This window comes from Budorcas taxicolor, chromosome 20 (genome assembly GCF_023091745.1).
Source record: "Budorcas taxicolor isolate Tak-1 chromosome 20, Takin1.1, whole genome shotgun sequence".
Lineage (NCBI taxonomy): Eukaryota > Metazoa > Chordata > Mammalia > Artiodactyla > Bovidae > Budorcas > Budorcas taxicolor.
The window spans coordinates 62,442,346-62,467,508 of record NC_068929.1 but is presented as its reverse complement, the minus strand read 5'-3'; the positions used below and the strand labels follow the sequence as shown (position 1 = coordinate 62,467,508).

At 40.0% G+C, this 25,163-nt stretch overlaps 1 protein-coding gene across 1 annotated transcript in view; it reads right to left on the bottom strand.

The window, feature by feature from the left end:
- Positions 1 to 25,163, bottom strand: part of DNAH5 (dynein axonemal heavy chain 5) — a 250,897-nt gene that overhangs the window by 65,380 nt on the left and 160,354 nt on the right. The window contains exons 56-64 of the mRNA XM_052659109.1: positions 23,419 to 23,650; positions 21,917 to 22,031; positions 21,276 to 21,452; positions 14,691 to 14,894; positions 11,330 to 11,509; positions 7,652 to 7,789; positions 3,336 to 3,471; positions 2,032 to 2,348; positions 75 to 230 (exon numbers count right to left, since the gene is read on the bottom strand). Coding sequence (XP_052515069.1) covers positions 75 to 230; positions 2,032 to 2,348; positions 3,336 to 3,471; positions 7,652 to 7,789; positions 11,330 to 11,509; positions 14,691 to 14,894; positions 21,276 to 21,452; positions 21,917 to 22,031; positions 23,419 to 23,650 — 1,655 coding nt within the window. The remainder of the gene's footprint in view (positions 1 to 74; positions 231 to 2,031; positions 2,349 to 3,335; positions 3,472 to 7,651; positions 7,790 to 11,329; positions 11,510 to 14,690; positions 14,895 to 21,275; positions 21,453 to 21,916; positions 22,032 to 23,418; positions 23,651 to 25,163) is intronic.

The window sequence follows — 25,163 nt, the reverse complement described above, 5'->3', positions numbered from 1 at the left end:
ACTGTGACCTCTGTCACCTTGACCTGGCCTCAGGGAAATTGCTCTGCACACTGCCATCGGCAGGCTTAACCTACCTTAAAGGTAGACCCAGTCTTAATGAAGTTTCTCTCCAAAACATTATCCAGGGCTGGATCTAGTTCCTCCCCAACATCTTCGATAAGCAAGGGTCTTCCGAGAGAAAGACTGTCCTCCAGGTGGTTTCTGAAGTACTTGTGATTTAGAGATGTGATCTGGAAACAAGATCACATTCTTCAGCTTAGCAAATCATCATTTCCTTATTTTTGTTCATTTAATTGAAGGGGCTCAGTGGGTAAAGAATCTGCCTGCAGTGCAGGAGACACAGCTTCAATCCCTGGGTTGAGAAGATCCCCTAGAGGAGGAAATGGCAAGCCACTCCAGTATTCTTGCCTGGAAAATTCCACGGACAGAAGAGCTTGATGGGCTATAGTCCATGAGGTTGTAAAGAGTCAGACACAAATGAGCACACGGCACTTTAAAAGGCACTAAGAGTTGATTTACAATATTGTGTTAGTTTCAGGCACATAGCAAAGTGATTCAGTTGTAAATATTTTTTTCAGACTATTACAAAATATAGAAAAAGTTCCCTGTACTACACAGTATGTCCTTGCTGGTTATCTATTTTATATATAGTATGCTAATCCTAAACTTCTAATTTATCCCTCCTCCATCACCTTTCCCCTTTGGTAGCCATAAGTTTGCTTTCTATGTCTGTGGCTCTATTTATGTTTTGTATATAAGTTTGTTTATATCATCTTTTAGATTCTACTAATACATATAAGTGACGTATAATATTTGTCTTTGTCTAGTTTACTTCCAGAGAAGGCAATGGCACCCCACTCCAGTACTTTTGCCTGGAAAATCCCATGGACGGAGGAGCCTGGTAGGCTGCAGTCCATGGAGTCGCTGGGAGTCGGACACGACTGAGCAACTTCACTTTCACGTTTCACTTTCATGCATTGGAGAAGGAAATGGCAACCCACTCCAGTGTTCTTGCCTGGAGAATCCCGAGGACGGGGGAGCCTGGTGGGCTGCCGTCTCTGGGGTCGCACAGAGTCAGACACGACTGAAGCGACTTATCAGCAGCAGCAGCAGCTTACTTCACTTTGTGTGATAATCTCTAGGTCCACCCCTGCTGCTGTGAAAGATACTACTTCATTCTTTTGTATGGCTGAGTAATATTCCATTGTACAAATATACCGTATCTTCTTTATCCATTCCTCCATCAACGGACATTTAGGTTGCTTCCATGTCTGGGCTATTGTTAAGTAGTGCTGCTATAAGCACTGGAATTCATGTATCTTTTTGAATTATGGTTTTCCCAGACATATGCCCAGGAGTGGGATTGTAGGATCACATGGTAGCTCTATTTTCAGTTTTCTAAAAAATCTCCAGAGCATTTGACTGCATCACTTCCTTTTACTAGGAAGCAGGTAAAAGCTCTGTGTGACAATACTGCCTTTCCCCCCTACCACCACATTTGTGACAAATAATCATGGAATAACTATAAACTGTCTTTATTTGCCACACACCAAGTGTGACATAGCTCTCTCCTGCTCTGTTTATCATGGAGAGCCTTAGGCCCTAACAGAAGGCAGTCTGAACCCTTTGATGGACAGCATTAGGAGAGATAAACAAGAATCCAAATAACGCAGTTTTTAGACACTGTTTTATAAATATTAATATCTAAATATTAATAACAAAATCATTTCTAAATATGAAATATTTATTCTCAGATACTGTGGATCTGGGGCAATAAAATTGATTAGTAGCACGTTTCATGCATGTGCTAAGTAGCTCAGTTATGCCCGACTCTTATGACTCAATGGACTGTAGCCCACCAGGCTCCTCTGTCCATGGGACTCTCCAGGCAAGAATATTGGAGTGGGTTGCCCTGCCCTCCTGCAGGGGATCTTTCCAACCCAGGGTTCCATCTGGGTCTCCTGCATTGCAGGCAGATTCTTTAGGTTATGAGTCACCAGGGAAGCCCATTTATATTCAAACAAAGATTACCTGGAGTTCATTCTGGTTTTCTTTATTTTTAATCCAGATCTTGCCTTGAGTCTGTGGGTCAATTAGCAAAGGATAGCGAGATGCTTTTGTGACAATAATTCCATTCTGAACAGACAGGTCATCATTGGGCAGGCCTTGGAGGTTCCACTCACTAATGGTAGGAGCATCAATCAACATCTCATTGAGGTTTAGATTGTCTCCAAATGGAATTTCCCGGGCTTTCATTTCCTTCTGCCAGTCATTTAACAGCAGATTGCGAAATTCTTGATTAAAGGGACCAGAATAAGATAGAAAAGCTGTAGCCAACAACACATCCCCTAAAACAAAAAACAAAACACCACTGAAACACTTTATGAACAGCCTTGTAATTCTGCAGAATATAAGAAGTGGCAAAAAAAAAAAAAAGACAGTCATTCTTTTGAATTAAATTTCAGAAACCAAATTGTAACCACAAGTTGCTGTGTTTTGTGAATAAGCAGTAGTTCAGTTCACTGTGAAAAGAGTCCACATGGTCCACAAGTAATAACTGCTGATAGTCAAGCACTGGATTATGTTGACCTTACTGAATATGAGAGGATGACTTCTGACCTCAGAAGACACAGCCTCCATTCTAAATGACCTTGATCTATATGGTCATTCACTCATAGGAGAATTCAAAAATGACCTGACAATAAGAGTTTAAAGGTCATTATTGGGCCTCCCTGGTGGCTCAGAGTAAAGAATATGCCTGCAATGCAGGAGACCCAGGTTCAGTCCCTGAGTGAGGAAGAGTCCCCTGGAGAAGGAAATGGACACAGTATTCTTGCCTAGAGAATTTCATGGACAGAGGAGCCTGGTGGGTTACAGTCCAGGGTGTTGTAAAAAGTCAGACAGGACTGAGTAACTAACACATTATCTAAGACAGGTTGCTTAAATGCCAGACCAATATTTATCCTTTTGAAACAGCTGGGCGCGCACACACACACACACACACAGGAATTTGAAGTAATGGAGTGTTGATGTATATTCTGATTAAAGCTTAAGTTTGCTCACTCCCCATCACAGTCAACACATAATCTCATTAATAAAGGGATTTGTGTGTGTGCGCTTTATCACTCAGTCCTGTCTGACTCTGCAACTCCACGGACTGTAGCCTGCCAGGCTCCCCTGCTCATGGAATTCTCCAGGCAAGAATACTGGAGTGGGTTGTCATTTCCTCCTCGAGGGGATCTTCCTAACCCAAGGATCAAAACTGAGTCTCCTGCATCGAAGGTGGATTCTTCACTGCTGAGCCACCTGGGAAGCTAATAAAGGGATTTACATACCTACAAGTCTTTTAGTTTGTGCAGCAAACTCTTTACTTTGTTCTGTCCATCTTTCTTTTTCTCCTGCCAAGCCTCCGATCAGTGCCGAAGCAGCCTGCATCTTATGTCTGCACCTCTCTGCATCTTCAAGCAAGGTCTAAACCAGAAGAAAGCCTTTTTTCAGAAAAATAGAGCCTGCAGCTCAAAAGCATCATTCTAAAACATTATATGTTATACGCCTTTGTGAGAAACGTGAGCCATTTATTTCACAGGAAGCATTAACTTCCATTTCTATGTGTCTGGGTCAGTCCAGCCCGTGTCTTAAGCCCTATTTATGGAACATAGAGGGATTCCTCAGGAGGGGTCCTGAGCCAATGGGTAGACCCTCCCCAGATTTTCATAAACTGAGATATAATGAAAACTTGCATCATTGATGATTTTCCTATCAAAAATTACAAATAAAATATAAGCATACATGCTAATATCACAGAGCACAACAAAATGTAAAGACATGCATATCCCTACTTTAAAATGAGAAATGATGGTTCTCATGTTAAAGTTCTAGCATCACTATTGCTTTGTTTAACTCCATATCTCCTTTGATTTCAGGTGAAACTCTAGATTTTCTTCAGGTTGCGGAGTTCTGAAGCTCATTCACAAATTCCAGCCGTATTAATTCAGCAGGCCCCTACCTGTTGCTCTTGTGTCAATAAAAACCTCTAACTAGACTTCCACACACTGTTGGGCTTCCCAGGGGGCTCAGTGGTAAAGAGTCCACCTGCCAAACAGGAGACCTGGGTTCGATCCCTGGGTCAGGAGGATCCCCGGGAAAAGGAAACGGCACCCTACTCCAGTATTCCTGCCTAGAAAATCCTACAGACAGAGGAGCCTGGTGGGCTATACAGTCCATGGGGCTCACAGAGAGTCGGACACGGCTGAAGTGACTACACAGCAAGAGCCACACACTGTTGCCACTCAGAGCTTTGTTCTTAAAAACAAATGGCTCAGTATATGTAATTATGGCTGATTTGCGACGTTGAATGGCAGAAACCAACACAACACTATAAAAATTCTTTAAAAAAATTTTAAGGGGAAAAAAAAAGCAAATGGTTCAGTTTCTCAATATTGAAGAGACAGCTGTTAATTCTACCTGTAAAAATGTATACTTATGAAACAATATAGGATACGGTTAAAGGTTTAGCTATATGACAAGTCACTGGGAGTTCATGTAATATTCACACATATTTATATAATATATATGGCATACACATATGCTAAATGTCTAACAATAGAGGATTATTTACATACATTATGGTACATTGTGAATAAGAATACTCTGAAGCCATTAAAATATAATCATTATGAAAAATAATCATTAGTTAAATTTCATTTATAAAGCAGTATGTACTGAATGATCTGTTATAGTTTTACGTGAATTTAAAATATATGTAAATCAGGCATATGTGTAGATACAAAATGATAAAGAGCAAAATATTTTTAGGCTTTATCACCAGGGTTACCTATGTGTATTTTCTATAAAGAAACACAAATTACTTTTGTAATAATATCATAATACAGTGTTTTTCAGAAACAAGATACTTGTTCCAGTTTGTTCTACTTGCTCAGTTTTCCTTCCTGCTAGAGTTAATGCAGAAAACCCAAAAGCCCAGCTGACAGGTGCACCCACACCTGTACACCATCCATATTTGTTTGTATCTCCCCCAAAAGAAAGATGTCAGCTGGAAGTATCATACGACATCACCGTTTTCTTATTATTGCTGTTTAGTCACTCAGTTGTGTCCGACTGTTTGCAACCCCATGGACTGTAGCCCTCCAGGCTCCTCTGTCCGTGGGGTTCTCCAGGCAAGAATACTGGCGTGGGGTGCCATGCCCTCCTCCAGGGGATCTTCCAGAATCAGGGATCAAACCCACATCTCCTGCATTAGGCAGGTGTGTTCTTTATCACTGAGCCCCCAGAATAGCCCTTATTTATATCTGCCTACCTTTAAAACAAACTTTTCATGTGAAAGATATTTCTAATATTAAGTTATCCTCCCTAAGTTCCCCATCCCCACTTCTGTGTGGCTGAATATAAACTGGCCAACCTCTCCCCTCCCAGCTGTTGGTTTCTGGAAGCCCAGGCTCCTCAAGGGGGATTGGGAAATGGGGGATGGGAGCAGACAGGAATGAGAAGCGAATTTTCCCCCTGAGCCTGGCTGGGGGAGGGTGCAGAATTCCTTGGCTTCCGTGGGTAGTACTCCTGGCCCTGTCTCTCCCAATGCCCTAGAATGTGACCAGATCCTGGGGAAGTGGGCCTTCCACAAAGCCCTGCCCAGTGCACAGAGCCACAGGACACACACTCCTCCAGGGACTGCACACCTGGGTAATGAGGTCACCAGTCGTGACCATGAACCGCAGACTTGAAACCTTCCCTGCCTCCCTGTAGTCTGTAACCCTGGACTCTCATGGAGCCCCATGGAGGAAGAGGCAACAACACCATGACTAAAGGTCAACTTCACGCCAACCTGTTGTAGGCAGGCCAGCACACGGCCAGATTTTGTTTTCTTAATGAAACATACATGACATTTGTTGAAATTCAATTTTTTAAGTTAGAGCCATACCTTTATAGTAGCTGTACTTACATGGTCCTTATAATCGCTTACCTAACAAATAGCAGATACTCGAAAACAAAAGAGCTTGAGTGAACTAATGCAAAACTGTTAAAACTGAAAGATAATAAAATGAGGCTGTAAAATATGTTTACTATATGTAGCAGCACTTCCCAATGTGAGTGTCCAAATGGTAGAAATTAACAGGCCTTCCTCATAGTTTCTAAAGTAGACTTTCAAACTGCAAAGTGAATTTTCTCTTGATATTATAAGTGAATTCCATAGACCATAAGTAATAAATCCAAATGACGATACATAATTACTTCTCCAAAATTTCTATAAAGCTCTTATTTTGCTTTCAGGAGACTCATCTTTAACAGAGAATGCGATACATCTTGCATATTGTGCAATTGATGTTTATCTAAACTTGCTCATTGGGACCCTGTAAAGAGACAGACCAACAGAGCAGGAATCTCAATCCAGCCAAGTGACAACTGAGAAGCAGCAAAGGTTCTAAAATAAATCATCAAGGAAAGCACAGAGAGAATCTAGATCTTGTTTTCCAAATGTAGACTTTATCAGAGGCAGATAGAGATTTTGTGAGGACAGATGCTTACATAATCTGGGGATCACTTTAAGAAAATCATCAAAGAATTATTGCAAATACAAAACAGCCAAGTGAACATGTAATGAGAATCAGCAGGGAAAAAGCACTACAAAGTCCTGATGGTGAAGAATTCAGGTTCCTTTCCCCTAGGATCTCCAGGTATTTTATCTAAATAAAATACTCTCCCCATAGACCTCTCCATGGCTCCCAGTAAACTCAGCATTTATGGGGCCTGTGCAAGTGAGGGAAAATGAAGCTTAAGCTACCTTAGGTTTAAGTTACATCTGCCTTGATTTTCAGAATGAAGGAGGCCCCAGTGGAACTGGAGTTAGTATAAATCAAAGAAAGAGCTTGCTGCAAAATCAAACCTTGATTTTGAAGAATGCTAAAGCTGCAAAACATGCAGAGGTTGAGAAGGCTGTGGGTGGTCTCTGTGACTGGGACACAGCCATGTGGTCAGATTGGTCCAGCAGAGAGGCCCGAAAAGGCATCAGACGATCAAGATCTCTCTTGTCATTCCGGAACATTCTCTTGTCCTTTCTGGACCCAAGTTCCATTCTTCATTGTTTTTTTTTTAATTTTCATTTTGTTTTCTTTTTTTTTTGCCGCACCGTGTGGGATCTTAACTCCCTGACCAGGGATTGAACCCACGCTCCTTGTATTGGAAGCACAAAGTCTTAGCCACTGGACCACCAGGGAAGTCCCCTAAGTTCCCTTCTTTAAAATGACAATAATATAAAAATATCTACCCTGCCTACCTTGAGAGATTGTTTAAAGACTAAATGAGATAAAGTGGGAGGATGTAATTTGAAAAAATATCAAAAATGCTGCACAAGATGCTGCTTTCATCACAATTTACAAGAAAACCCAGAACATCTATGTTCCAGCAGTGACTTCTGTTTTCGCTGAATATCCTGACCTCTCACTGAAGGTCCTCGGTGTCTGCTAGAAACAAACTCCAGGACTTGATGAAGGCACATGTGCTGTGTGTATACGTGTGCATGCATGTATGTATGTATACATTATGCATTACTTAAATGAATCCCCACTGGAAATCAAACCCTTAGAGAGAGAAAGCAGGAAGGAATGAAGGGCTGACCGCAGTGTCAGAGGACAGTCACCTGCTTTTCGGTCATGGCCTGCTCGTACTCAGCCTGCACCACGTCCAGCTCGGCTTGCTTGTCATCCAGCTCGGCCTGGGCCTTCTGCAGATCCTGCATGGCCAACACGTAACGGTTCTCCTGCACCACCAGGTTGGCCTGCATAGGACACACACAGCATGAAGGGACAGGCAGCAACCCAGACATCCCACACGTCACATCTGAGAACTCAGGGAAGTCCATGCTACACCTTTTCTTTGTTCTTTGAGAGTCTTCTCAAATTACATTATCAAGGCCAAGTCTTCACATGAACTTGACATGTTTGTAAGCAGACAATTATCAGTCATTAAGAGAGAATCAGCAAACTTTTTCATAAAATTCCAGATAGTAAATATTTTTGGCTTTGGGGGACAAGAGGCAAAATCAAGAATTTTGGTTAAGTACTCAATTAAAAATTCTATGAGCTGTACAAATACAGGTGGTAAGTTAGATTTGGCCTGTGGACCATAGTTTGTCAGTCCCTAAACTTAAACACTGTAATAGTAAATGCATAAATGCAAATTGCAGATTATTTTAATATTTAGTTGCAGGGAAAAAGTTGAATATTTAGAACCATCTGCCAAGGAGAGCTCATCACTGTTAATGAAGATGTTAAAACAAGACAAAGAATGAAACATAATTAATCACTGAATATAAAGATCTAGGTGTTGATGGGTAGAGATGGACTTGATGGTATTCCTGTAATTCTCATATATTACTTGCTTTCAAGCAAAGAATTGATATTTGAGCTGTGACCAAATAAAAATATTTGTTTTAAGGAAGCTAAATTAGACTCAAAAGACATAATCAAAAGCAATATTGGGGGGAAAAAAGCAATATTTGGAAAAGGTGATGTAGAAAATAATTTGTGCTTACAGGAATTTAAATTTTTTTGAAAAAAATTTGAAATTTAAATTCTCTCTTTTAGGTTTTTAAAACGGTAAAACTGACTTTGATGGGGAAACCCAATACCAGCATCATATTATTTCTGAGGTGTTTGAGAAGAAAAGATTATTTTAAAATATTCTTTTGAGATAAGTTATGTTCTTATCTGATGACCCCATGTTCCCAAACTTTGGCAGAATAATTCTTTAAAGGAATATCTAGTTCCATGACTAGAACCAATGACAGCAAATGCATGGCTTAAAAATTACAGTTTACAAATATTCTGACTCTTGGAACATTTTTCCTCATCTCTGCTCTAAGAAGAATCTGTTGCCACGACTTAAACAAGGAGGAACAGCAAGACCACTCTGTCAATTTACTATAAAGCCACCCACTAATGTCAAAGTATCATAGTCCCCCAAATTTTGGATATTTTCAAGGACTTTCCTCAGGAAAAAAATAATCTTTTTAATGAAGTACTCAAAAGATATAATCAAAGGGTATAAAAATCTTTCAACTCCAACTGCTCACATTAGGAGCTGTAGGACTCTATTAAGATTACTTAAACTCTATGAGCCTCAGTTTCTCCATTAAGATTGAAAAACTACCTGCTAAGATTTATGAGAGTGTGTTGTCTGTGTGTTAAATATGATAGTATGTAAAAACCCAAGTCTGGGACCTGGTCTATAACAAGAGTTTAATAGATAATAATATATTAATATCACTCTTCTAAAGATCTTTTTGATATGGGCCATTTTAAAAGTCTTTATTGAATTTATTACAACATGGCTTCTGTTTTATGTTCTGGTTTTTTGGCATCAAGGCATGTGGGATCTCTGCTCCCTGAGCAGGGATGGAACCCACACTCGTGCATTGGAAGGCGAAGTCTTAACCACTAGATCACCAGGGAAGTCCCTCCATAAACAATAGCACTATTATCTACGTTCAATATTTAAGGCTCTCCTGTTGCAATGTTCTGTTTATGTGAACTCATATTTATTAGTTTTCACAGAGTTTCTAAGGAGAAAACTCCTTAGAATGAAACTGAATAGAATTTAAATCACAATTCTTGTCATCAATATTTGTTTAAGTTTATCCACTATTAGAAGTCACTTGGCCTGTCTAGAGGAATTGTAAGATGAAAGAAGAGTCCCTCAGTGTCTCCATCACTAATGAGTGGTGAAGAGGTCCCCACTGGAGTCCAAGGAGTGTCCTCAAACTCTTCACTTGGGAAACGAGAGAAACCCCTTCAGAAATCGGTGAAGTTAGACCCTTTGGTCTGTATTTCTTAATATACTGAGCAGAGTTGCCCAATGAGACTACACTTTCTTTGTCTTCTAATTCTCTCTATGCAATGAACATGTAGGATCTATGTAACTATGCTTATTTTTATGACAATGGCAATTTAGGAGGGACCTGACAAACTAAAGACTTCTGGATGCTGGATGCTACTAAGAACACAGGAGGGCACCCCCTGAACAGGCTTCTCAGAAGAGAAGCACAGGTTCCAACTACAACTAGAAGGTTCTCCCTCCTGGTGTTCCCCTCACATCCTACTGTAGGACTTACGTTGTCCTGGGACTGGATGGAGCCTGAATTGTACCAAATGTAATGGGGAAGATGTTGTTCTTGCATAAGCCTTGTTTAGAATATCCATTATTTTGTACTGATTTTAACTCATTTTATTTCTAGTAATTACAACAAAATAAAAACTCCCCCTTGTGAATTCAACTCTAATTCCCTTGGAGACACTTATGTATGCTTACCCACTGGAAAAATTTGCAAAGGATGCCCTATACTTTTCACTGGATTCAGTGGTTCAGTCAGTATCAAAATAGCCAACTGGAGTCTTCAATAGTTCTGAATCCACAGTACCATGACATCAACTATTTGCTCTAAAAATCTCTAAGCCAAACGAATCCCTCCTGTTTTAAGTTGCCCTAAGACCTCCAGGGACTCCCCACTGACTAAATGCTCTGGGTATGGTAATAATGAGAAAATAAAATGGAACTTGAAACTTTCTCCCTATCTTCTTTCTATTCATGATTATTTTTAGCATGATCATTATGTTCCTCATGTAGTTTGTATGTATAAGAGGATGTCAGTTGATGGTTGAAAGAGATCAGACTTATACGAAAGCAAAATAATCAACCAAACCATTAGGTGTGATTTTTGAGGCATTAATATTTCATTCTCAAAACATCTACTTGCCTCTCCATCTGCTTAAGACGGTCACTGAATGGTATGGAGACATGGACAAATAACGCTGAGAAATTCAATAACTAAAGAGAAACAGTGGCATATTGTCAGCCCACATTAAATAAAGGATGCTAGTCAGTCTCTTTCCTGAGGGTCAAAGGGAGAGGGAATACTATGTCACCTCTGAAGCCAAGTCCAGCCACCAGTGACTGTCCACCCCACCCCATTCATAGGACTCCCTGGCAAGCGGTCTTGGACATTACTGGCGGATCCTGTGCTATAGTTTTCTGTGCTTCTTTTTCTCAAGTTAACATTGTGGGGGTGAAGGGGGAAATGTCCAGCAGCCCACAATGGATGCAGTATCCTTGCAGAGTCCATGGTTAAGGCCCATACAATTCCAGCGGCTGGAGGATTACAGACAAGAAACATGCTATGCTTGGCCGGTCCAGCACCAGCTCTTATCATAGACTTGAGACTAATAACACCTGAGACTTCTTTGCTGCAGGAAAGACAAGCCCTGTTGACCCAAAGACCCCCTACTGGCACACATCCTGAAGCCCCACCAAGGAAGCTTACCTTTAGAGGCAACACCTCTCTGTTTATGGAAAAGAAGGAAGCCATGGCCTTGGTCCAGGAACAAAGACCCGCTACATTCCCACACACTCGTTTAGCGGTTTCGATGTTGTAGTCTGCCATTTCAAAGTAAGGATTCAAAAATTCTATCACTTCTTCATTGATTGTGTCTTTCGGGAATTGCTGTGGAAGAATGGAGTGAAATAAACTTAAAAATGCCTTGTCCATTAAGTCATAATCACATTATGCTCATGATACCACTGAAACAAACAGTTAAATCCAAGAATGGATGAATAGCTTGTCGATATTTCAGCATATTAGGCAAATAAAATGATACATATATTTAGCATTGCAAATAAAGCAGATATGTAAAGTGTAGATATTTAGACATAAACATTTAGCATTTAGCAGCAACCAAATGCTTAACACATTCAGAGAGAGGTTCTATTAAACTCACCTGAAATGTGACAAAAATCAGTTGGACATTAAGCCTTCAGGATGATGAATTAACTTTTAATCACTGAACTATCAAGATTATGAGAGAACTTTTCTCTTCTGGAGGGATAAAACTTTAAAATAGTAACAGAAATGTATTAAGAGTACCTTCTTGCATTAAAACAGAAGACTGACCAATCAGTGGAATTGGATCTTTTAAAAATGGCGTTTGATGATCTCAATGAAGATAATTAAATGTTTTCCAAGTAGAAAGAAATGTAGCACCTAACTAATTCACAGAAATAAGTCTGCACAGAACATACATAGCACAGAGCAAAACTCACCTTTATTCAGAGCTCCTTAAAAATGCAAGTGTCTTTTGTGAGACTTATAAAATAGTGAAGCCAGAAGAATATTTGGGAGCAATGGAAGGATGGTGGTGACAGAAGGCAAATAGCAAAGTAGCTTCCAAGAACAGTGGCTCTGCAGCAAGTATATAGAGCAAGTCCAATGCCACCACCACATTTTTCGGTGAGTATTTTTTGAGCCCCACCTCCTACTATCACTGCTCTTCCACACACTCATAATCAGATTAATCGCCACCCCACTCTCCACCCAAATCGCATGCTATTCCTTCACAGGCCATTTACATCTCAGAGGCTCATATTTCCATTATCTGAAACAAGTCTGTATAACCCATTGATTTCAGAAGCTACTTCTTGTTAGAGCTGCTGTAAAAGGCCTCACAAGATGCTCTGGCCACAGTAGCCACATGGGCAACATTGAATTAAAAACTGAATGAAACTGAAAAAGACATATACCCCAGTGTTCACAGCAGCACTATTTACAATAGTTAGGACATGGAAGCAACCTAGATGCTCATCAACAGATAAATGGATAAAGAAGTTGTGGTACATGTACACAATGGAATATTTCTCAGCTATAAAAAGGAATGCATTTGGGTCAGTTCTAATGAGGTGGACAAACCTAAAGCCTATTATACAAAGTGAAGTAAGTTAGAAAGAGAAAGACAAATATTGCATATTAACATACATATATGGAATCTAGAAAGATGGTACTGATGAACCTATCTACAGACTTTTGAACACAGTAGGGAGAGAGAAGGTGGGATGATTTGAGAGAGTAGCATTGAAGCATATATATTACCATAGATAGACAGTGGTAATCTACTGTATGACACAGGGAACCCAAAGCTGGTGCTCTGTGACAACTTACAGGGTTGGGATGGGGAGGGAGGTGGTAGGGAGATTTAAGAGGGAAGGGATATATGTATACCTATGGCTGATTCATCTTGATATATGGCAGAAATCATCATAATATTATAAAGTAATTATCCTTCAATAAAAATTAAAGTTTTAAAAAGAAACTATGAAAAAAATTTTAAAATAAAAACTGAATGAAAGACAGTGCTGAAGTTACTATGTGGGGTATAGATGGGGCTTGGGAATCCCAATCAGTTGTCTCAAGATCTAAATATTACAAATAAAACAACACAACTTCTAAAAGAAAAGATAGGTGCATTTATTCTACCCTGCTGCTGCTAAGTCGCTTCAGTCGTGTCCGGCTCTGTGCGACCCCATAGATGGCAGCCCACCAGGCTCCCCTGTCCCTGGGATTCTCCAGGCAAGAACACTGGAGTGGGTTGCCATTTCCTCCTCCAATGCATGAAAGTGAAAAGTGAAAGTGAAGTCGCTCAGTTGTGTCCGACTCATAGCAACCCCATGGACTGCAGCCTACCAGGCTCCTCTGTCCATGGGATTTTCCAAGCAAGACAGGCAAAGATTTACTAAACAGAACACAGAAAGCACTATTAAGGAAAATATTGATAAACTGGACTATAATAAACAAGAACATCTGTTTACCAAAAGACACAATTACTGGAATGAACAACTAAGGCAGAGAGTGAAAGAAGATATTTGCAAACATATAGATGACAAATTACTCATATTTTACATATAAAGAAACTCTAAAGCTCTAATGCTTATAATGTCTTACATTTGAAAGAGAAACTTCTACTCTGAGAAGATACTTAAATACAAATTTTAAATATATATGAAGAATATTACTCAGACTTAAAAAAGAAGGAAATTCTGCCATTTATAACAACATGGACAGACCTGGAGGGCATATGCTAAGTGAAATAAGTCAGACAGAGAAAGACAAATACTGCCTATTATCATTTATACGTGGAATTTAAAATAGACTCACAGAAGCAGAGAGTAGAATGGTGGTAGCTAGGGACTTGGGGAGGAGAAAGGGGAAGATGCTGGTCAAAGGTCAAGGGTCAAAGTGTCAGTTACACAAGATGAGAAGGTCCTGGGGATCTAATGTACAGCAATGAGAACATAGTTAACAATACTGTATTATATACTTGAAATTTGCTGGGAGACTAGATCTTAAGTGTTTTCACGACCAAAAAAAGGAAAAATGGTAACTATGGGAGGTGATAGATATTTAATCGGATATTTATTGGATTAAATGGATGGATTAAACCAGATGGATGGATTAATGGATGGATTAAATCCATCTCAACCAGAGGATGAGATAGTTGAATGGCATCATCAACTCAACGGGCATGAGTCTGAGCAAACTCCAGGAGATAGTGAAGGACAGGGAAACCTGGTGTGCTGCCGTCCATGAGGTCGCAGAGTCAGACACGACTGAGTGACTGAACAACAACAAATGGATGGACTATGGTGAAAGCATTTCACAATGTATCAATACAAACATCAAGACGTCAAGTCATCCATCTTCATTATAATACACTTTTATTTGTCAATTACACCCCAATAAAGATGAAAAACAGTAAGTTAAAAAATATGCACGCAGATTCATCTTCTGTTAAAGGATTCAGACACTCCAGTGAACTCTGAATCCCCTCTTGGCCCATCATGACGGAACTACCAACCTGCAAATTCTGTAGAAAGTTTCCTGCCGTCATCAGTTTTAAAGATTCCTGCCAGGAAGGAACTGTGCAGCTTTTCTCCAGGTCAATTTTCACTGCATTGACTTTCCTCTGAAACAGCAGCAGCACACAATCCATGATCCTCATGATGAGATGAGGGGGTCGGCCTAGCGTGCGGACAGTAGCGATGTCGGAAGGCTTGATGGTCTGGGGAGGAGAGGGGGTTATCATCCAGTCTCAAGACAGGAAACGCAGAAGCAAACATTTACTCTCCAAAGACTGCTACAGGAAGTCCCCTACCTATGAGCAAGTTCCATTCTGGGAGCACATCTGTAAGTCCAATTTGTTCATAAGTCCAACAAAGTTAGCCTGGGTACCCAATCAGCAACATAGTACTGTCATAGGTTTATAATACTTTTCCCACAAATAATACATAAAAAGCAAACAGATACAAAACACTTTGAATCCTACAGTACACAGCACCTTGAAAAGTACAGTAGTAACAGGACCACAGCTGGCACACAGGGGCTGGCATAGAGTGAACAGGCAAGAAGTGTCACTGACTAGAGGAAGGAGAAGGGGTGGGAGATGGTAGAGCTGAAGGATTGTCAGCGACAGGAGACGGAGGGCAAGTCGGGGTTTCACTCATGCCTGACATTGATAGAATCCACGTTCGCATCTTTGAAAGTTCACAACTTAAAACGTTCATATATATGTAGGGGACTTGCTGTACTTCAACAGAGGAGCGCAAGCATTTTTAAGTTCGACACAGTCATGAGGGCTAGAAGCATATTTAATCCCAAAGAAACACACATCCCCACATGTTCAAATTTTTACAATTCAAAGTGACAGCCAGAGTAGACACAGCAAGAGACACGTTCGCCAGCTGATAAGGAGCTGTGACTTCTCTAAAATTGTAACAGCCACTTAGTGTCAGAAAAGGAAGCCATCTGAAAGGAAAAGAATCATCAGCTCCAAAGTAGATTCCAGGGATTCTCAACCAGGGAAACTCCAGGACTTGCAGCGCTCTTTTTACTCATTAGTTATGTAGGTCAAGAATCTGACTCTCTCTCTCACAGCTCGTCACCGTGGACTGACACCAGCGGGTAGCCGCGGGGCTGCCAGTTGCATAATTAGAGGTTTCTTAGCTGGAAACTGACCTTTAGATGATGGAACATGAGCAACAGGAATTTCACTAAGCTCTTAGAAAAGTTCTGTTCCACACAAAGATTCTTATACAGTAAATTACTTAACAGTCACATAGACCTGTTGTGGTCGATAATAATTGTTCTATTAGTTCTATCAATGGAATAAGCATTGGAAACACAAAAATAAGCATCTGATATTGTCCTATTTCTAGGACATACTGCACCTTCATTCCTTCTAGGCCTTGCAGACCTTCCATCTGATTTCCATTTGCAACCCTCCTGTCAAAGGAAGGTACCCCATGAACTTCATATCAAAGCTAATGATCTTTTCTCTGAGAATTTTGGGGAAAATAAGAAGAAAAGAAAACCACTGAACCCGGTAATTAGAAAGGTAACTATCTACTTTGAAAAGGATTGTTTCAGTACACTAGCATTTGTGAATTCTAGACAGCTGGAAGTGAAGGAGAATTTGTGGTTTAAAGAAAAAAAAAACTGGAAATAGCAGACAGACCTTAATTTGAGATATTTGGCTATAAAAGAGAAAGGAGAGAAACATAATAGCTGCCAATAGGGAAAGCAGCATCAAATTAAAGTGGATATAAAACGCCAGTCTATGTCCGATGCAGGATACAGCATGCTTGGGGCTGGTGCACGAGGATGACCCAGAGGGATGTTGTGGGGAGGGAGGTGGGAGGGGGGTTCATGTTTGGGAACGCATGTACACCTGTGGTGGATTCATGTCAATGTATGGCAAAACCAATACAGTATTGTAAAGTAAAATAAAGTAAAAATAAAAATTTAAAAAAATAAATAAATAAAGTGGATATAAAAGAGTCTGACATGCTTATTTCACTTTAGCTTTTGTTTGTTTTAAAATTTATTTTATCGAAGTATAGTTGATTTACAATGTATTAGTTTCAGGTGTATAGTGATTCAGATATTTATATATATATATATATATATATATATATATATATATATATATATACACACAATAGTTGGCATCTTCTAACCCTAAACTCCCAATCCAACCCTTCCCCCAGCATTTTAGCACCCACAAGTCTGTTCTCTGTGTCTATTTCTGTTTCATAGATAAGTTCATTTGTATCCACATATCAGTGATACCATACGGTATTTGTCTTTCCCTTTACAGTTTATTTCACTTAATATGATAATCTCTAGGCAGGTCCACCCATGTGGCTGCAAATAGCATATTTCATTCTTCTCATGGCTGAGTAATGCTCCATTGTATATATGCACCACATCTTCTTTATCCACTTATCTGTTGATGGACATTTAGGTTGCTCCCATGTCTTGGCTATTGTAAAGAGTGCTTCAGTGAAAACTGAATGCATGTATCCTTTCAAATGATAGTTTTCTCTGGATATATGCCCGGAAGTGAGACTGCGGGACCACACGGTAGCTCTGTTTTTAATGCTTAAGGAACCTGCACATTGTTCTCCATAGAAGCTGTACCATTTTCACCGACAGTGTTGGAGGGCTCCTTTTTTCCCACACCCTCTCCAGCATTTATTATTTGTAAGACTTTTTGCTGATGGCCATTCTGACTGGTGTGAAGTGATATCTCATTGCAGTTTTGATTTAATTTCTCTAATAATTAGTGATGTTGAGCATCTTTCCATGTGTCTGTTGGCCATTTGTATGTCTTCTTTGGAGAAATGTCTATTTAGATCTTTTGCTCACTTTTTGGTTGTTTTTTTTTTTTAATTGAGTTGTATGAGTTGTTTGTATATTTTGGAAATTAACCCTTTATTGGTCTCATCGTTTGCAAATATTTTCTGTCTGTGGGCTGTCTTTTCATTTTGTTTATGGTTTCCTTTGCTGTGCAAAGGCTTGTAAGTTTGATTAGGTCCTATTTATTTACCCTTTAGCTTTAAAAGGGGGAAATCTCAAACAGACTTGGACTCAATTGTGTTGGGGACCAGGTAAAATGAATTGGGGGTGGGGGTATAGCTGAAGTTCAACCTATTTCAGATAAATATTTGATTCCTCTTTCTTCTACAGGCAAAGCAATATGACTATTACATATGTGTGTGTGTGTGTGTGTGTATACATGCTGCTGCTAAGTCACTTTAGTCGTGTCCGACTCTGTGTGACCCCATAGACGGCAGCCCACCAGGCTCCCCTGTCCCTGGGATTCTCCAGGCAAGAACACTGGAGTGGGTTGCCATTTCCTTCTCCAATGCATGGAAGTGAAAAGTGAAAGTGAAGTCACTGAGTTGTGTCCGAACCTCAGCGACCCCATGGACTTGCAGCCTTCCAGGCTCCTCCGTCCATGGGATTCTCCAGGCAGAAGTACTGGAGTGGGATGCCATCGCCTTCTCCGATATATATACATATATATATATAATTATACAAAGCAGTCAGGTCAGATTAGCATTGGGATAAGAATAGACACATTCTTTGCTGTTACTTTATTTGTTTTGTAGGTTTACAAGGCTGATGCCAAGACAGAGTTTGAATGTGCCCAGAATTTTCTTAGTATGAATTGGTAGTACCAGATTTCAGAACTTACAAGGAGGCAATAAAATGAAGACAGAACCAGTGAAGGAAATTATCGAAAACCTCCCCTACATACCCCAATCACCTTGCCCCTATTCCCAGACATTTCTGCATTGATGGTATTGCTGAATACTGTAGTGGTAGAGAGTACTAAATTAGGACGATATTGGAAAATATTTTATAAAATTAAAAAACATGTCAGGCTTTTGAAATCTTATGAAAATGCAGACCTGTAGGAACTGAGATGCCACATGCTCCGTTCCTATAATGCTGTTAGTATCACAAGTCCAATAAAGGTTTGGAAGTTTCTTTACACTATCCTTGTCACCTCTATTGATCAAAGACTCTCAGTGGATCCAGAGTGTCTTAAAATGGGCAGGGGGAGGATATGTTCAGGATCTTAAAGAGATATCTGCACCATTATGTTTGCTGCAGTGTTATTCACAACGGCCAAGACATGGAAGCAATGTAAATGTCCATTGATGGATGAATGGATCAAGAAAATGTGGTATTTACATCCAATGGAATGTTCTTCATGCTTCAATAATGGAAATTCTGCCATGTGCAACAGTATGGATGGACCTGGAACATATTTTGTCAAGTGAGATAAGCTAAACATGAAAGAAAAATGCTGCATGATCTCATTTATATGTGGAATCTCAAATAAACTCATAGAAGCAGAGAGTAGAATGGTGTTGCCAGGGGCTGAAGGAAGAAGGAAATGGAAGGTAATGGTCAAAGGGTAGAAAGTTTTAGTTACGCAAGATAAATTCTAGAGATCTACTCTACAGCACAGTGCCCACAGTTATCAATACTTTATTGTATACTTGAAATTTGTTAATGGGTAGATCTTAAGTTGTGTTCTTATCAAAAAAATAGTAATAAGAAAAACAGAATTACCCTACGATCCAGTAATCCCACTACTGGGCACAAAGCCAGAGAAAATCATAATCAAAAAGATACATGCACGCCAATGTTCATAACAGCACTATTTGCAGTAGCCAGGACATGGAAGCTTCCTAAATGTCTATCAACAGAGGAATGGATAAAGAAGATATGGTACGCACACACAGTGGAATACCACTCAGCCGTAAAAAGGAATGACTCCAGGTCATTTGTAGAGATGCGAATGGACCTAGATAGTGTCATATACAGAGTGAGGTAAGTCAGAAAAAGAAACACAAAGATCATATATTAATGCATATATGTGGAATCTAAAAAAACGGTACAGGTGATCTTATGTGCAAAGCAGAAATAGAGACACAGAGCTAGAGAACAACTATATGGATACCAAGGGGAAAGGAAGGGTGGGAGGAATTGAGAGATTAGGATTGACACCCATATACTATCGACAAATAGATAACTAGTGAGCACTACTGTATAACACAGGGAACTCTGCTTAATGCTCTGTGGTGACCTAAACGGGAAGGAGGTCCCAAAGCGAGGGTATATATGTAAATGTATGGCTGATTCATTTACTGTAAAATAGAAACTAACACAAATTGTAAAGCAACTATACTCAAATAAAAATAAATAAATAAAAATTATAAAGAAAAAAACAATAATAAAGGGAGCAGGAGGGAACTTTGAGAGTTGATGGATGTGTCTATGGCCTCGAAGGTGGTGATGATTTCATAGGTATGCACTCATCCCAAACTCACAAAGCTATACATACTAAATATATACACCTTTTTATATATCAATCACAACTTCATAAATTGGTCTTTTAAAAGTGGGACTGGGGAAGATGAGGTACCCACCAATCTGAGAGGCTAAGGACCCTGGAAGACTTCATGTATTAAGGAGGACAGTTTAGCCAGTGCAAGAAGGAATGAAGAAACAGTAAGGAGAGATATATCACCTGTAAGAATGGTGTGAAACTTTGGAAAGATAAGAAAGGAAGGCAACATCTTCATTGTCTCTGAAGAGTAAAAATTCTCTTATACAATATGTTGTATACTGACTCAGAAAGCTTAAAGACTTAACGTGGATCAAAAAAATGTATAAGTGTTTCAGGAAGTGTGCTAAGAAGGTAGCAAAAAATAATAACTATATCACATAACGATGCAAGTTCAATTGAGGTTATATAACTTGAATTAGCAATGGACAGGTCAGCAGTGTTCCAGTTCTCCAGCCACTTTCTAAGCCAAGAATCAATAACATAAGACAATAGATGAGTAGACTAAGGATTTTACTCCCCTGACCAGGGATTGAACCACACCCACTGCGTTGGAAGTGCAGAAAGTTAACCACTGGACCAGAATGTTAACCACTGGACCACCAGGGACGAAACAGTAAAAACAATGACTTGAGTCCAAAACATCTCCAATGAGACCAATCTCAAAAAGGGCCAGCCCTTGAAGATATGGCCTACTTCACTAGATTCAACATATTTTCCCAGAATCCAACCTCATTTCTAATTTCATCATTTATAATATTGCCACATAACTGCATTGTGTTGGAAGCCTGGTCAAAGCCTGACCGTAATGCGTAGCACTAGATCAGTAGTCCTTTGTTTGGATAATTTATATGTACACTCAAAGAAAGCTGTATCTTACTAACCTACTCTAACATCCTCAATGAAGGAGTGAAAAAAATATTTTAGAAATTTTGTGTGACTTTTCTAATGTCACACAGCTTATTGGTAACAGAGTTGACATGAGAAGCTGGCACCCAGGCCACTATTATATGGCACTGCCCATCACTTGTGAGTGAGAAGATAATATGTGAAGTGCCACCTACAATATCTTAAAAAAGCAAATAACATCTCCAAGCAGAAAATATCACTTGAAATCATTCCAGTGAAGAGAGCTTTGGTCTGAAGCAGTAGAACATTTCTTCATTGTTATTCATCTTTTCTGCCTAATCTTCCTCCGAGGCCCTAGAAGATGACATCTGTTATATCACAAAGATGTACCTGCAAGGCTGCTTCTGCTTCTTCTAATGCTGGCTTTGCTGCTTCCAGTTTTTCCTCAGCAATAGCTTTATCTTTAGAGATGCTGTCGACAATGGCCTGGGCTTTGTCCTTCACCTTCTGGACCTCAGCTTTGACCTTTTCAGCAGCCTGTGCTTTCATTGTCACTTCTTTTAAGACCTAATTCAATATAAAACCAAAAAAAGTCCATCAAAAATCACCCAGCCCAAAATGCACATTTTTGCCTGGATTTGTCTATTTTGTCCACTTACACAATTTTTCATACATAGAATTAAGACTATGGTACTTTTAAAAATTTTTATTGGAGGATAGTTGCTTTACAATGTTGCATTAGTTTCTCTTGTACAGCAAAGTGTATCAGCTGTATGTATACGTACATCCCAGCTTTTTCGGATTTCTTTCCCATCTAGATCATCACAGAACATTCAGTTTCCTGTGCTATACAGTAGGTTCTCATTAGTTACCTATTTCATTCATAGCATCATTGGTGTATATATGGTATTATAATGGAAAGAAATAATTTGCACTTCCATGGTTACAACTTAGAGAAGAAGCATACGGTATTAACATTTATGAATTGGGAATTCAAAATGAATACGATTCATGTGTCAATGTCTACCCACCATGTCGGCTTTATCATTGGCCACTTGGAGCTCCTTTTCTTTCACTTCCAGTTCTCTGCTCAGAGCTGCAACAGACTCTGAAGCTTCTTTTAGCTTTTCCAATCCAGTATTCATTCTGAGATTAAAAATCCAAGGTGAGGGAAGTGTTAACATGTGTGGTTCTTGGCCACATTTTCTAAGTACTGGCCTACTGATACAAATAGTAATGGTCATATTTGAAGAATACTGTATATACAATAGCAAATCCAAGAGGGCTTGACAAAAAGAGTAAATGTCTAGGCTTGATTCCAGACGAAAGTCACATATTGGTTCTTCATAGATTAAGTGTGAAAAGAGTGAGTCTGCTTAGAACACTGTATGCCATGAGGAATAACAGTGTCAAGAATCTGTCTCATGCAAGAAACATGCTTAATGAACTTTAGCTAAATGACAACAGACTTCAATTTCTTGAAACCCTATCATGGAGGAAAGGAAATAAATAACTTCCTTTTTTCTAAGGAGACCAATGACATTAAAAGGAGGAAGATTTGGGATCAAGAAAAGCAACAAATTTAAAGCTATCAAACTGCCTCATGAAGGGACCAGCTGCCTGTTTGACTCTAAAATGATGTGATCTTAAAGACAGGAGTTCTTAGAGTCATTTAGTCCAATCACTCTCCCAGGGGTCCCATAGGTAGCAACCTTGGCTGCTTCTTGGTTGTATTCAGGCAGAAGAGATAAGTGTTCACAAAACAGTAAAGTAGAGCTGGGAAGTTGGGAACAAATTGCAGTGAAGTAAGGTATTTGCTGTGCAGAGAACACATGTATCAAGCAGATTCTCCTACCCCAGACACTCAGAACATGTGGGAAGAAAGGGATGAGAGGAGGTGTGAGGGGATGTCTGTATTCTCAGCATTTTTCCAAGTTCAAGGTTTCTATTATTATCATCCAATACTGTAAAACGTGGTAGGCCACAAGAAAACTTGGCAATATTTAATCTTATTGGGCAAGAATAAAGCCACTGGCAACCATGGAATGATCCTTCGAACCAACTTGAAAGGAAGGTTTCTCAATCTCAGTACTATTGGTTTTTGCGGCTGGATAAATCTCACAAGGACTTCCCAGGTGGCTCAGTGGTAAAGAATCTGCCTGCCAATGCAGGAGATGCAAGTTTAGTTCCTCAGTCAGGAAGATCTCCTGGAGGAAGAAATGGCAACCCAGTCCAGTCTTCTTGCCTGGGAAATCCCATGGACAGAGGAACCTGGCAGTCTACAGTCCAGGGCATTGCAACAGCAAAATTGTATGTGATGAGGATTGTCCTGTGCACTGTAAGGATATTTAGCACATCCCTGACCTCTGACTCTTGATCCCAGCAATACCTCTCGACCACCCCCCATACCTCCACCCTAGCTCTAACAAACAAAAATGTCTCCAGTCATTGCAAAATGTCTCCTTGGAGCAAACTTGCCCCTAGTTGAGAGCCACTGCTTTACAATAACTTCATATTCGACCCTCACACTTACCTGTTGGCCAGAGTTTGCACCTCCGCATGCTTCTCTCCATATATGAACTTATAGCCCTGAATAAAGGAGAGGTATGATTTGGGTGTCACATGGGTAGAACGTCGGAATCTCTGGAAATAATCAACACACTTCTCAGCTACCCCATCCTGGAAGGAGCCCATGCACTGAACGACTTCCTTCTTGGTTTCCAAACTGCAGTCAATATCATAGGCAGAGAGGAAGTGTTCAGACACTAAAAGAATAAAGACAGCTGTATGTGAAATATGAAAGCGAATGATCATTTTAAAAATTAAGTGCCTTGAGTCACAGATGTAAAAAATAAGTTTACAGTTACCGGGGAAGAAAGAGGGAAGAGTGAATTGGGAGACTGGGATTGACATATACATATTACTATGTAGTTCAGTTCAGTTCAGTTCAGTCGCTCAGTGGTGTCCGACTCTTTGCAACCCCATGAACCGCAGCATGCCAGGCCTTCCTTTCCATCACCAGCTCCCAAAGTCTGCCGGGAGCCAGCGTGAGGAATTCCGCCCGTGGCAAAGGTCATGAGGAAGGAAGCCAGACATACGCAAATGCGTGATCTGGCTTCAGGGGTCTGCCTGCCTTATTGCACTGTACTTTCCACTCTTCTGCCTCTAAAAGGAATTAACTTAGGGCTCCAGTTAACAGTTTCCTGCATATAAAAAGAATGTGTCAGCTTAAACCCCTCTGATAGCTTTCTAATTTACCTGACCAGTCTGCCCGGACTTTTACAACTTGTGATTGTTTACAGCCCCCCAACTGTGAAAGGCATGAAGCTTAAAGCATCTTAAAGATACAGAGCCTTTTTTAAAGAGCTAAGAATTATATTGGTAGAGGGTTTTCACTGTTGAGTCAATGACTGCTGCCAGGCCTCCATATTCTTTATCTTTTAGACACCTGAAGGATATTAATCAATGTAATTGGGATATAGAAAAAGGAATATAGTAGTTTTGATGTTAGCAACACTAGACTTTTGAGTTAATTACTTTTCTCTTTGTTATAAATTACTGCACTTCTTTCATTGTTATAAATTGTCCTGTCCTTGCTATGTAAGAATGTAACTTTATTTAGTGCTTTCTGAGAGTGGCACCAGACTTTGGGAAGATCAACACAAATAAGTTCTCTGGTTGACAGACCCTTATCAGAAAAGGGCCATAAAATGTTAACTGGCCCTCTGGCCAGAAGATGATGTAACTCACCTAAGACTTGTGTATACAACTAGGTATGCAGAGAGAAAGCCTAGTCTCGAAAAGAGTCAGGGCTGCTGACGCTGCATAATTTTGTATTATCCATTGATCTCTATGTACAATCAAAAGTATAAAAGGCCTTTCCAGACAATAGAGGATGGGCCAGTCACTGGAAAGACTGGTTCCCCCATGTCTTTTCTTACTCTATTTTCTGGCTGAATTCCCATCTGGGGCGTGGAGGCTCACCATGTCTACTTACTTGTCCTGGCTTCTAAGACCCACGAGAGAGGGAGCCCAAGGTGGGGCACCCTCTGCTATTCAAACGGGTGCCGGTGGCCTAACGTAGATGATGCAAACCTCTTGTCCTGAGGTTTTATTAGTTCTCCACATAAACCAAGTTATTCAGCCTCTTCTCTCCACTAAATTTTCCTACTATACTATTTCTTCCTAATCTCTCTTTATATTTCTAAATAAATAAGTTTTTCCTTGCCACGCCGTCTCCCCTTCAAATTACCCTGGATCCACCGGGGCTGGACCCTG